A 12,457-nucleotide genomic window follows, 5' to 3' on the forward strand; every position below is an offset into this window, starting at 1 on the left:
ACAGGACTCGGTCTCCTTGTTGGTTTTTTAGGAACTTTGTGGATTTGGGCATAACACCTTCTACTTTTCCAAAAGAAGCTATACTGGGTCTGTTAGTACAAGTTTATAATCCTAGGACTCAGGAAGCTACAGCTAAGGGACTTCGTCAACCTTAGCTACATAGCAATTTTGAGGCCAGTTTGGACTACACAAGACCTTGTCTCAAAAAAATTTAAAAGATTAAACTAAGCAAAACACAAACTCAGCCAACCAATCAACCACCACCAACTACAAAAATAAAAAGTATCAATAGATGTTGAAAATAATTTCCAGTCCATTATCTCTCTCTCTGTGTGTGTGTGTGTGTGTGTGTGTGTGTGTGTGTATGTCTGTGGATGCATACACACCACAGTCATGAACGTGGGAGTCAGGGGACAACTTTTTGCAGCCAGGTCTCTCCTTCTACCGTGTGGGTCCTGAGTACTCGAACCAGGTTCTTGGTCTTAACTGAAAGCACCTTTGGCCGTTGAACCACTTCACACCTACCGGGATCCCACACTCGTTCTACTTCGTGATGTTCATTACTTAAACTCCCAGAGCGTCCATCTTGTGACTACTGGGAGATAAAACCAAGTTAAAATGTGGTGTATCGTGCAGTCGAGTCTTAAGTTTGCTGTTGTTTTTAACAGTTGTGAAAAACAAAGTAAAAAAAAAAAAAAAACCAAACCAACATGGCAATTTGAGAATGTCCTCTGGGAAGAGAGGAGAGTGGTATCCGGAGCAAAGGCTCTAAATTTAAGTGCATGGACACATCCCAACATACTGGTCAAGGGCCACATTACATGCCATCCCACGGGCTTACATGCTAGACTGCCAACCGAATTTCTGCAGTTAGGTAACGAGGAGTAGAGAGTCACACGGTTACACGGAGAGAACCTTGAGAGACGGCTCTGGTTTTCACAGCACAAAGATGACTCTGCTGTTTCACAGAGACGGTGAGAAGAACATGGAGGCTCGGATAGCTGAGGTAGTGAAAGTTGAGAAGGTTCCTGCAATAAATACTCAGAGGTACTTTTTTGTGTTACTAAGTATTTCATAACAATGTCATCAATAAAATTGCTTTTAGCTGAGTAGGAGTTATCTCTCCGCCACCTTCTCTCTTTGAGAACAGGTCCATACCCACTGATAATATAAAGGTTTTTTTATTTATTTTTTGAGATATGTTTTGATGTAGCCCAGGCTAGCCCTGAACTTGGTAAGTAGCCAAAGACAACCTTGAACTGAACTGATTGTCTTTCCTCTATTTCTCAAGTCCTGGGAATACTGGCATGTGGCACCATACCTGGTTTATTTAATTATGGCTGCTAAGTAGACACTATACCAATTGCACTAAATTCCCAGTTCAAAAGACTTTTTTTTTTTTTTTTTTTTTTTTTTTTTTTTTTTTTTTTTTTTTTTGGTTTTCGAAACAGGGTTTCTCTGTAACTTTGTAGCCTGTCCTGGAACTAACTAGCTCTTGTAGCCCAGGCTGGCCTCGAACTCACAGAGATCCTCCTGCCTCTGCCTCCCGAGTGCTGAGATTAAAGGCATGCACCACCACCTGGCTCAAAAGACTTTTTAATAATAATTCAAAAGAAAGAAATGCTATTAGGGACTGGGCATGATTCCTAACACCAGTAATCCCAGCATTTGCAGGCTGAGGCAGGTTTGGTGCCAGGAAGAGGGGAATAACCTAGGCTGTACACTAAGTTTCAGGATAGCTAGGGTTAGAGAGTTAGACTGCCTATGGTGGTTTGAATGAGAAAGCCGCCACAGACTCCTGCAGTTGAAAGCTTAGTCATCAGGGAGTGGCTCTACTTGGAAAGAATTTGGGAGGTGTTGTTGTTCACTGCTGGTGGGCTTTGAGGTTTCAAACGCCCACCACAAAAGGCTCTCCCCCCCCTTCCTCTCTCTGTCTGTCTCTGCCTCTCTCTGTCTGTCTGTCTCTCTCTCCAGATCAGAATGTACTCTCTCAACTATTACTTTTTCTGCCTCCATGCTACATGCTCCGTGCCGTGATGATAATGAACTAATCTCTTCAACTGCGAGCAAGCCCCCAGTTAAATGCTTTTTGTGTGTTTGTTTGTTTAATAAGACTTGCCATGGCCCTGGTGTCTCTTCACAGCAACAGAACAGTGACTAAGACACTGTCTTGGGAAAAATAAAACAAGGAGCTGGAGCAATGACTCAGCAGTTAAGAGCACTGACTGCTCTAGCAGAAGATCTGAATTTGGTTCCCAGCACTCACAGGGTGGCTCACGCCCATCTGGAACTGATCAAAAGATTAGACACCTCATCTGGCCTCTTTAGGCACCACACAGTCACATGGTACAGAGGCATACAAGCAGGCAAAACATCTGCACACATAAACTAAAAATCAATTAAAAAGAAAAACTGCTGTGGATCATAATATACTCTTCCCTGACAAATTGCTGTGTTGAAATCCTTTCTCTCAATACGCACAGAAAGTGGCGACAGGTTCTTTGAGGGGGTAGAGTGCAATGAGGTCCCAAGGATAGACCCTAACCCATTAGGATTCGGCTCTTTACAAGAACAAAGACAGGACCAGAAGACAGAAAGCAAACCAAAGATGGTGGGAACACATAGCAAGGAGGTGGCTATTAGCAAGGCTAGGAAACAGTCCTGGGGTGGGGTGTGGGGTGGGAACTGCTGACACCTTCATCATGGACTTTCAGCTTCCAGAGTTGTGATTAAATAAGTTATTTAGGTTATGTTTCTCTCTCTTTTTTTTTTTCTTTCGTGGTAATAGGGATGAAACCCAGATTCTTTCACCTGCTAGACAAGCACTGTACCACTGAGCTACACTTCAACCCTGTATTTAAGTGAGCTCCCAGAGGAGAAACACAGGGTTTTGGGTTTGCATGGGCTCCCTGCTGTCCTGTCTCCCCCGCCATGCCCTCGGCCACCTGAGAGCGTCATTCTTGATAAAACGATGGGCATCTTGATTCGGTTTGATTCGACCTAATTGGATTTTCTGTGCTGGCGGAGTTGCTCTTTTCTTATCACAAACAATGACGACAAAAAAAAAAAAAAAAAAAAAAAAGAAAAAGAAAACAAAAAACTAAAGCAAACTGAAACTTCATCTTCGGCTTCCTTGCTACTCAGTCAGTTGCTAAGTCCCAAAGCTTCTTGTGTCTGCAGTCTCTATTAACCCCCTGGTGCAACCCTGTTAGATTTATCCACAAAGTAAGTTTCTTTTTTTTCGCTTGCTTGTACTTTTGTTTTTGATATCCATTTTATTTTATGAAGAAATAGTTCAGGGGGTTCAAAGAGTAAGGGAAGAAGTGGAGGATTTCAGCTGGACCTCTAGACTCAGAGGCCCTCAGTTCTGTTGGTAAGTTTTATTTTTTAAATTCGTGTTATATGTGTGCCTCTGTGTGAGTGTATGTCGTGTGTGTAAGTGCTGGCAGAGAACAACGGAGTTGGAACCCCTGGAGCTGGAGTTACAGGTAGCGGCACGGCTCCTAACAGGAGTGCTGGGAATCGAACTCCAGTCCTCTGGAAGAGTGAAGAGTGAAGGTACTCTTAACTGCTAAGTCATCTCTCGAGCCCAAGCTCTGGAATTACTAAATGGGGTTGTATAGCAAAGGCATCTGAAAACCCGATATCTTGTTCTCAGCTTCTTTCTCAGACAATATCCTGTGAACTGGACTGGAATCTACTTCCAAAATATTTTTTTTTTGGTCTGGGTTCTGAATCGGTGGTCTCCTTGGCTTCTTTCAGGAAGTTAAAGGTAGCTGGTCTCATCCCTAGGAAAGGATGTAGAAGCCTGTGTGTTTTCCCAGAACCAGGTCTAAGTCAGTGGTTGAATCTTGGTCCATGGCTACCTCTAGACTAGTGGTTAACACCACCTCATCCCAAAAGCCCGAATCCCTAGTCAGCTCTGTGTCCTTGACTCTAGTGGGTCACAATTTGATTCCAATAGGTTACTGGTTGAGTCTCCTAGGTCTTCACAGGTTGGTTCTAGCAGGTTGCTAGTAGATTCTAATCAGCCACTGTTGATATAAGGGTGGACTGAGGAAAGCTGGCAGCAGGTGAAGAGGTGTCAGAACCTTATGGGGTATGGTGTTTGGTGAGGACAGGGGCAGCAAGTGAACAGGCAGGCAGAAAGCAACCTTCACATTGTCTCTGTCTCCCTTACAACTGCTCCAGGCTCTACCACTGTTAACTCCCATTTGCATCATGGTGAAAGGCTGATAATGCAACCTCCCTGCCTTTCACTGATTCAGCAATCCTGGTCTGTCCTTTACCAAAAGTTAGCTTTCCCTCCTTAGCCCCTAGGGTTGCTATACCCCTTCCCTTCCTTGACATCAATTTCTTGTTCACGCCATACTTGATTGACTTCCTGTCTGAATTATACCCACTACCTGCTTCCAAACGTCTACTGTTTCCGTCCTTGACCTACACCATTTTCTTTCAGTTCCGTGTAAGTGTCCTGTTCTTCCTCAGTGGCTTTCATCTTGATCTCCTAACCTTGGATGTTTTCCTTGTCTTCCTAGGGCTTGAGATCTACTTACCCTACCTACTGCCTGCCTATCTCCCCTCACCCCCAGACCCGGCTTGAGATCTACTTACCCTACCCACTGCCTGCCTATCTCCCCTCACCCCCAGACCCGACGCTCCAGCAAGTTCACTGTGGAGCCGAGGATGACCTTGAGCTCCTCTATGTTGTGCCTCGTAATTTTCCTTTTTCGGATTTATTTCACGTGTGTGTTTTGCCTTCCTCACACTCATGCCTGGTGCTCAAAGAAGTCAAAAGAAGGCATCGGATTCCTTAGAACTGAAATTATAGATGCTTGTGAGCCACCATGGGGGTGCCAGGAATTGAACCCAGGTCCTCTGTAAGAGCAGTCAGTGCTCTGAACCACTATTCCACTTCTCCACACCCTTTTAATATTCATTTTTAATGGCAACTCCTCCATAGAAACTGTCACTGCCCCTCCTATTTCAAGGACTCACTCTGCTCTTCTCAACTCTATCCTTTATTACAGCTTCCAGTGTACGTCTGTTTGACAAAATAATGAGATCTTGTCTCAAAAAAAATTAACATGAAAGATGGAACAGTGAAGATGAGAATGTTTGTGAGCACTCTAACATCTGACATTGAAATTATGCTTTTTAAAATATTTTACTTTTTTTTCTTCTTTCTTTCTTTCTTTCTTTCTTTTTTTTTTTTGGTTTTTCGAGACAGGGTTTTCTTGTGTAACAATCTTAGCTGTCTTGGAACTAGCTCTTGTAGACCAGGCTGGCCCAAAACTCACAGGGATCCACCTGCCTCTGCCTTCTGAGTGCTGGGATTAAAGGCGTGCACCACCACCGTGCGGCCAATATTTTACTATTTTATACTTCTCTGACATTGTGGGGGCCAGCCATGAAAGCTAAGTCCGGGCAGGTCATCCAAAGGAAGTTCTTTACTTCCAACCATTATCACTTGGGACTCTGGTCATCCATAGATTTAAATGGAGTCTGAAGTCTCAATAGTTTACTCTGAGACAATGACTGGCAGGCCGAGATTACCCGACTCCCACCCAAGAGCAGACCATTCAAAGGAAATTCCTGGCATTCCAAGCACTGTAGATAGAAACACCTGCCAGCACTTCACCAGGACACACTTAGACAAATGTCAGCCAATCAGAGACCCCTCGCCGCCACCTTACTACTACTATAAAAACCCAATTCGAATTGAGCTCGGGGCTCTCCGGATATTCCAATACATTGGACATGAGGAGAGACCGAGTTTGCAGACTTGATTAAAATAAAGGCTCTTTGCTTTTACCTATGGGGCTCGGTCTCCTTTGTTGGCTTTTGTGGGGACCCACGGATTTGGGCATAACAACATACTATATATAGTAGGCTGAAATCTTAACCTCAGGTACCTTATGTGATCTTACTGAGAAATAAGATCTTTGTAGATACAATTTCTATGATGAGCTCATAATGCATAAGAATGGACTGTAATATTAAGTTGAGGGCGGGCGTCACCCCAGCTCCTAGGAGTCATCCAAAGAGTGCCAAGGGAGCAAAAAGCTCCATCTCAGGCTCCTCCCACTGGGACTTGTCTTGGCACGGACTCCAACTCCCAGCCTGCCAAGCTCTGACCCCTCCCCAGGGGGTCAGGACCACTCCCACAGGCTATTTAGTCTCGTGGGGTGGGGGCATACACGTGGTTTTGGGTTTTGCATGTGCTCTTCTTCTGTGTCTCCCTCCCCTATCCGTCCCCCCACACACACACCATGCTCCTGGCCACCCAGGAGTGCTGCATTTATTAAGCGCGGGCATTTTTAATTCGGTCATTCTCGTTTGATTTCGAGGAGTTCTTTGCAGCAGAGAGGCTTGTCTTTAAGATTTTTCCTAACATGGGCTCTGATCCAATCACTGGTGTCCTTATAGAAAGGGAACCTTTAATACAGACATCCAGGGAAACATCAAGAAAAGATGGGAGCAGAAATCAGGGTGATGCTTCCCCGAGGTTTAACAGGGACTATTGGCAATCACCAGAAGGTAAGAGAGAAGCATGGGAAAATTCTCCCCTTGAAACCAGAGGGAACCAACTTGCTGCCACTTTCGGGCTTCTGACCTAGATCTAGAAAGGATACAACAAATTTCTACTGTTTTAAGAGACTTGATTCATGATACGTTGTTATTGTCTAGGAAGCTAACACACATATACCAAATGGTAGACATTTACTAATCTGCAAAAACCAGCCTACTGTGGCATTAATTATAGATGATCAACAATGATGCCAAAGTAACAGGTTTTAGTATGGTTTAAGTTAGGTGCTATGGGGCTGGAGAGATGGCTCAGAGGTTAAGGACACTGACTGTTCTTCCAGAGGTCCTGAGTTCAATTCCTAGCAACCACATGGTGGCTCACAACCATCTACAATGAGATCTGGTGCCCTCTTCTGGCATGCAGTCATCCATGGAGGCAGCACACTGTATTGTATACATAATAAATAAAATCTTTTAAAAAAAATAAATAAATTAGGTGCTATGGCCTACACCTGCAATCTCAGCTTTTCATGAGGGAGGAGCTACAGGTTTGTAGACAACATAACTTAGTTTTGGTGATGTGCTTAGTTGGTTAAAACACCTAGTAAAGACATAACTAAATGTGGTGTAAAAATAAGTCCTATTCAATTTTAAAACTGCCTTGTTTTAAGTTCCATATCAGGCCCCTCCCCCTGGGACTAATTTTGTTTATAGCTATTCTCTGCTGGAAAGGGCTTATGCTTCCTTTAGTCCCTGCAGCCCCCCTTAGGCTAGCAGCACAGTTGATTTGCATGGGATTTCCATGTTGTTTTTTCCCCTCCCTCTTCAAGACTGACACAGCCTCACAGCCACTGGGTTTCCTCAAATCATTTCCTCTCAAGAATAGAGGGGGCATGGAACCTGTGTTAAGAAGGTTAAAATGTCAGCAAGCTACTTCACATGCTTGGTCTTGGCGTCTTACCGAATAAATTCTTTTTTCTTGCCCCAACAACTTGCCCTCCAATTCGTTCACTGGGTCCTTTTTTTTTTTTGAGATATAACAGACGGCTTTGGTATCAAAATGATGTTAATATTGGCCTGTGAAATCTGGATTTCGTTTTCATGAAACAGGAACTGAAGTCATACACTCTATTTTTTGCTGAGCGAAAGTGGCCGGGCAATTTAACCTTATCTTCCAATGAGTTAGCTAAAAATGAGAGCCAACACTGTTCCAGGAACCTGAACAAAGATTAGGCTAAGCCATTGCTCCATTGCTATCAATACCTCACACATGTTCAGATTAAGTTCAGGTGGGTTTAAGGGTTTACACTGAGCCATCCGCTTTTCTAACCATATTTGCGACTGTTTTGCCTGCTACTTCAAAATCTCCTTAGGAAAGGGAGAATCAAATTTACGAAAAGGCTAAAACCTGCAAGCAGAGAGACAAACCAAAAAGATTTCCTTAAGCCGCCCTTGTGAACGCTGAAGCACTGTTAAAAACACACCGACCAAAAAAAAAAAAAAAGAAAAGAAAAGAAAAGAAGGGCACTGACAGCTTGCAGCCCTCATCCTCCATTCGCCTCCAGCAAAACACCGCGCAGGCGCCTGGGTCCGACGAACCCTGGGAGAGCTCCCGCGCAGGCGCGCGGCCAGGGAAGCGGGCCGGGCCGCGCAGGCGCGGCGACTCACTTCCGTCAGGCCCCTCCCCCACCCCCTCCCCATCCCCCGCGACACCACCGCCCCTCTCCCTTGTCGCCAGCCTCTCCCTCGGCTCTCTCCACCCCTCGTGCTCTCCGCCCTGTTCGCCAGCAGCCCTTCCCCTCCCGCTCCATCCGGGTCGCTGACGGCTGTCTCTCGGTCCGGAGAGCGCTGGCTTTTCTCTGAGGACCCTGGGAAAGTTTCACAGGAGAGAGGGAGGGAGCGAGCCGGGCAAGCCGAACCAGCGGAACGGCGGCCGGGATCCCGAAGGAGGCGTCGTGGTCACCGCCGCCGCAGCTGACGGAGGAAGATCTCGGGAGCCGGAGAGCCTGCCGTCCTCCATCGCCTGGGGCTCTCCCTTGCCCCGAGGGGCCGGGTGAGTCGTTGCCCCCCGTGGGTTCCGGGTAGTGTGACGGAGGTGGGCTCGGCTGGGGCCTCGGCGGTGGGCGCTAGCGGCCCCCAAGCTCGCCGGGGCCGGGGTGTTGCACCTCCCTCGGGGAAAGGGCCCTCCCCGAGGCCGAGGCCGCGGGGCCCGAGCCCGGTGGGACGGTGCCGGTGGCCGCGGGAGTTCGGCTCACGGTGGGCACGCGAGGAGGCAGGGTGTGTGCGGACCATACCTCTTCCCCCATCCCGGGGCCGCGTGAGCTGATCGTGGTGCAAGGTCGGGGAAAGGAAACGAAACTCCTTCCCCTTCTTCTACCTGTTGCTGGCGAGAGAACGCCTTTCCAGATCCCCGTTCTGACTTCTGAAGGAAAAAAAGAAAGGGTGCCCAAACGAAGCGCGCTGAAATCGGAGAAATGTTTCTGCCTTCCGCTAGCCTTAAAAATAAAATAAGATACGGAAAGACAATGCAGAACTCTGAAACTTTTGAGTTTTAATGTCCCAAAGAGATGAAATCAAATTTCTGGTTATGCGAGTGTAGTGGGATAGCGTCAGCACTTTCTAAATAAATAATAAATGCCAGAAAATTGTGTTTTGAAGTCTCAGATTCAGTGTAAGAAATTGGGTGACTTTGGACAACAAGGATAAGACTAACTTCCACCAAGGGTGCTACTTAATAATGCACTATAATTTTTTTTTTAAATGTGGAGTTTTATATGAGAAAGGCTCATGTCGTGTGTGTGTGTGTGTGTGTGTGTGTGTGTGTGTGTGTAAAATGTTTATGGATATTTTGCTTAGATGTGTGTGCACCATGTGTGTGCCTGGTGCTGGTGGAGGCCAGAAGAGGGCGTAGTATTCCCTGGAACTAGTCACACACAGACAGGACCGAGCAGCGATGTGGGTGCTGGAATTGAATCCGGTTCCTTTAAAAGAGCAACCAGTGCCCTTAACCTCTGAGAGGTCTCTCAGCTCCTCATATAGTCTTTCAAGTGAAGAAGTTACATAGATTTCTCTATAAAACTGTTGGTGCCTCACAGTCCCTCAACCCCCATTCCTATTTTGAAAAAAAAAAATAGTTCTGGGACTGTTTTGTTTTTCATTTTCAAGTAATTGTCCTAGAAGTACACACAAAGATTATTGAAGGAGAATTTTTTTTTTTTTACTTGTAGGAACCATTCATAATAAAAAAAAATTTTGAATTGGGAGAATCTTGATATTTAAGCTGAGTATTTTTATGTATTATAATTACATCGATTTAGTTTTAAAATTAAGTTAGTAGAGAGGGTTTGGTGCTCATATTTTGACATGTAAAATGGAGTTTCAAAATTATGACTTGGTAGATTCTAATTTTGTGTATAGCCATTAATAAAGTATATAGTCAAATTGTGACAGTTTTTTTTTAAGTTCCATTATTGACTTAATTTCTGTTACAGATCAGAACTTCAGCTTTCTGTTGATGTGGAGGTAGGTATCGGACTGTTGAATTCTTTGAGTTGAGGGGGACTGTGAGGTTATGTTCCTGCAGTTGTCTGGCGTACTGTTTGTTTGAGCATTGGACAGCTGCCTCATTTACTGTTCTCATTAAACTTGTTTAAAGAAAAAACCCAATTTCATCAGAGTTCTTCTTACTGAGTTATATAACAAAGTCAAAGCCAGTTCCTAGTTCAAGTTTTGCAAAGAATCATAGAAAGTGATGTCATTTCCTAAACATTTGCATATGGTGCTTTAAAAATGAAAGAACTGATAATTGAGGAATATTTTAAATATTTAACAATTGCGATCCTCATCGTAGCTTAACACTGATGAAAGAGCAGTCATACATCCTGCTTCCTTTGAAGTCCTGTTTACTTTGTCTCCTCAGACATCAGGCACCTCCAAGTTCCCAGTGTTTCCGAAGAGGCTTGTGTATCGAAGCTGGAAGACCAAGGTCCTTACAAGCATGTTGTGCTGGGGAAATGCATCGTATGGACAGCTAGGTCTGGGTGGAATTGATGAAGAAATCGTACTTGAGCCCAGAAAAAGTGACTTTTTTGTAAATAAAAAGGTCCGCGATGTAGGATGTGGACTCAGGCATACTGTATTTGTCCTGGATGACGGAACTGTGTACACATGTGGATGTAATGATCTAGGGCAGCTGGGTCATGAGAAGTCAAGGAAGAAACCAGGTAAGTTAAACATTCTCTAGTTCTAGTAACTGGTACCATTTTATATTTGAAATGATGCTTTATGTGACCTATATATAAATATAAATATAAAAATTGCAGTCTTCACCAAGTTTTAAAAGCAAAGTAAGAGTTAGACATTCTTGACTTTTGCACCCTTCTTAGTTCTTTAGGTTTTTTTCTCTTTTATTACTATTACTGTTAGTATGACCCTAATTGATGGTGGTTGAATAGCAACAATAACAACAAAAACTAGCCTTCAGTGTATTTTTTTTTGTATAAAATATAAAGACATCAAATTCTTTAATAAGTTCATCTACCTTGAACATATTGTGAATTCCTAATTTGCTCTGTAATGTTTCTGTACACCTGAGGAGGGGTATGGTAAAAGCTTTTACTTTTGTTTACTTGCTTAAATTACATCTTAATTCTTCCATTTATTTCCTGTTATACTTTAGAGATGTAATTTTGTTGTGCTTAGTTAGACATACTGTTTAGTCTCCTATTTTCTGCTTTCACATCAGTGCCAGCTTTTAAAGAGTGTGAATGTGAGCTGGCCTGACTCTGTAGAGGTATCTTAGCAAAATGTGAAATACTTTAACAGGTAATGAGAATTGAGAGCATTTAGTCACAGTTCTTGTTCTGCTTTCCTGGATGTTGTATTTAATTGGTATCAACACATTGTGATGGGCTTGTTAGTACTTTGCTTTCAGTTGTGACAACCAAAAGCTACTACATGAAGGTAGTAGATTCAGGGGAGACTGCTGCTGTACCTAATGTCTCAGTAAGATCCTTAGGTATTTCCTATGACAATCCGTTTTCTCTGTCAGCTCATTTATAATTTTTTTTTTGTAGTCTGTTTTTGAGAGATAAATGTAGGTATAAAAACTCAGTCATTAAATTGAAGTATCTGTCATATCATCTCACCATCATTGCCATACCTTACTCGTAGTTTGGAGATCCTGGAGGTTTTAGTCTTTGTGAGTAAGATCTTGATTCCTTTTCTTGAGGCATCCATAATATGTAACTTGGTTTTATTGAGTGAATGAGAGCGATTCCTTAATACAATAGGTCTAATGATTGTAAAACTCAAAGTAAATGATAGTTTTCTTGTATTATACTTTACAAAAGCATCTTACAGAATCTTTTCAGATTTTCATAATCTCTTGTGCATTGAGGTGGTTGTGGGTGGTGTGTGTTATTTACTATCTGTACATTTTGCTTAGTGTGGAAAATGCTGCCTCAAGTTGAGATTTCTGTGGTACTGGGATTACTTACTAGATGTAATAATTAATTGCCAGTAAACTCATTGTAACTTACTGAGGTTTAGAAATTTTAAATGTTACTGAACCCTGTTTGGTGTTCAGAACAAGGGTAAATACATATACCAATGAGTAAAATCACTTAAACTCACAGATGAAGTTTGGGGAAAGCCAGCTGCTTTTTGATCTTTTTGACTCTATGATGGTTGTAGTGTGACATCTCTGTCTTCCTGTGAATATATCCCGGAAACTATTTAGTAATACAAAGTTGAAGAATGTGCTTCCCCTTTCAGATGAGCTCATTGATGTCCAAGGCATATAAAACAGATGATAGAAAAGGTGTGGGGGGGAGAGCTTTCTTTTTCCAGAGATTTAGCGCTAGAGTTGGGAGTTCAGGCATATATAAATGAAATAACTAAAGAATATTGAAATTTGTCTGTCTGC

At 43.5% G+C, this 12,457-nt stretch overlaps 1 protein-coding gene across 4 annotated transcripts in view; it reads left to right on the forward strand.

Annotated features, from left to right (window-relative positions):
- The first annotated feature begins 8,271 nt into the window (after nt 1-8,271).
- The window catches only part of Herc4 (HECT and RLD domain containing E3 ubiquitin protein ligase 4), a 76,089-nt gene continuing 71,903 nt past the window's right edge, over nt 8,272-12,457 (forward strand). For 2 of the 4 annotated variants that reach the window (XM_048451594.3, XM_048451597.3), the window contains exons 1-3: nt 8,272-8,584; nt 10,023-10,053; nt 10,451-10,754. In XM_048451594.3, the coding sequence (XP_048307551.3) occupies nt 10,529-10,754 (226 nt within the window). In that variant the 5' untranslated portion in view covers nt 8,272-8,584; nt 10,023-10,053; nt 10,451-10,528. Of the gene's footprint in view, nt 8,585-10,022; nt 10,054-10,450; nt 10,755-12,457 lie in introns of those variants that run through there. The other 2 variants (XM_048451595.3, XM_048451598.3) reach the window with 2 other exon arrangements.

The sequence above is a fragment of the Myodes glareolus genome, chromosome 18 (genome assembly GCF_982192425.1).
Source record: "Myodes glareolus chromosome 18, mMyoGla1.1, whole genome shotgun sequence".
NCBI lineage: Eukaryota > Metazoa > Chordata > Mammalia > Rodentia > Cricetidae > Myodes > Myodes glareolus.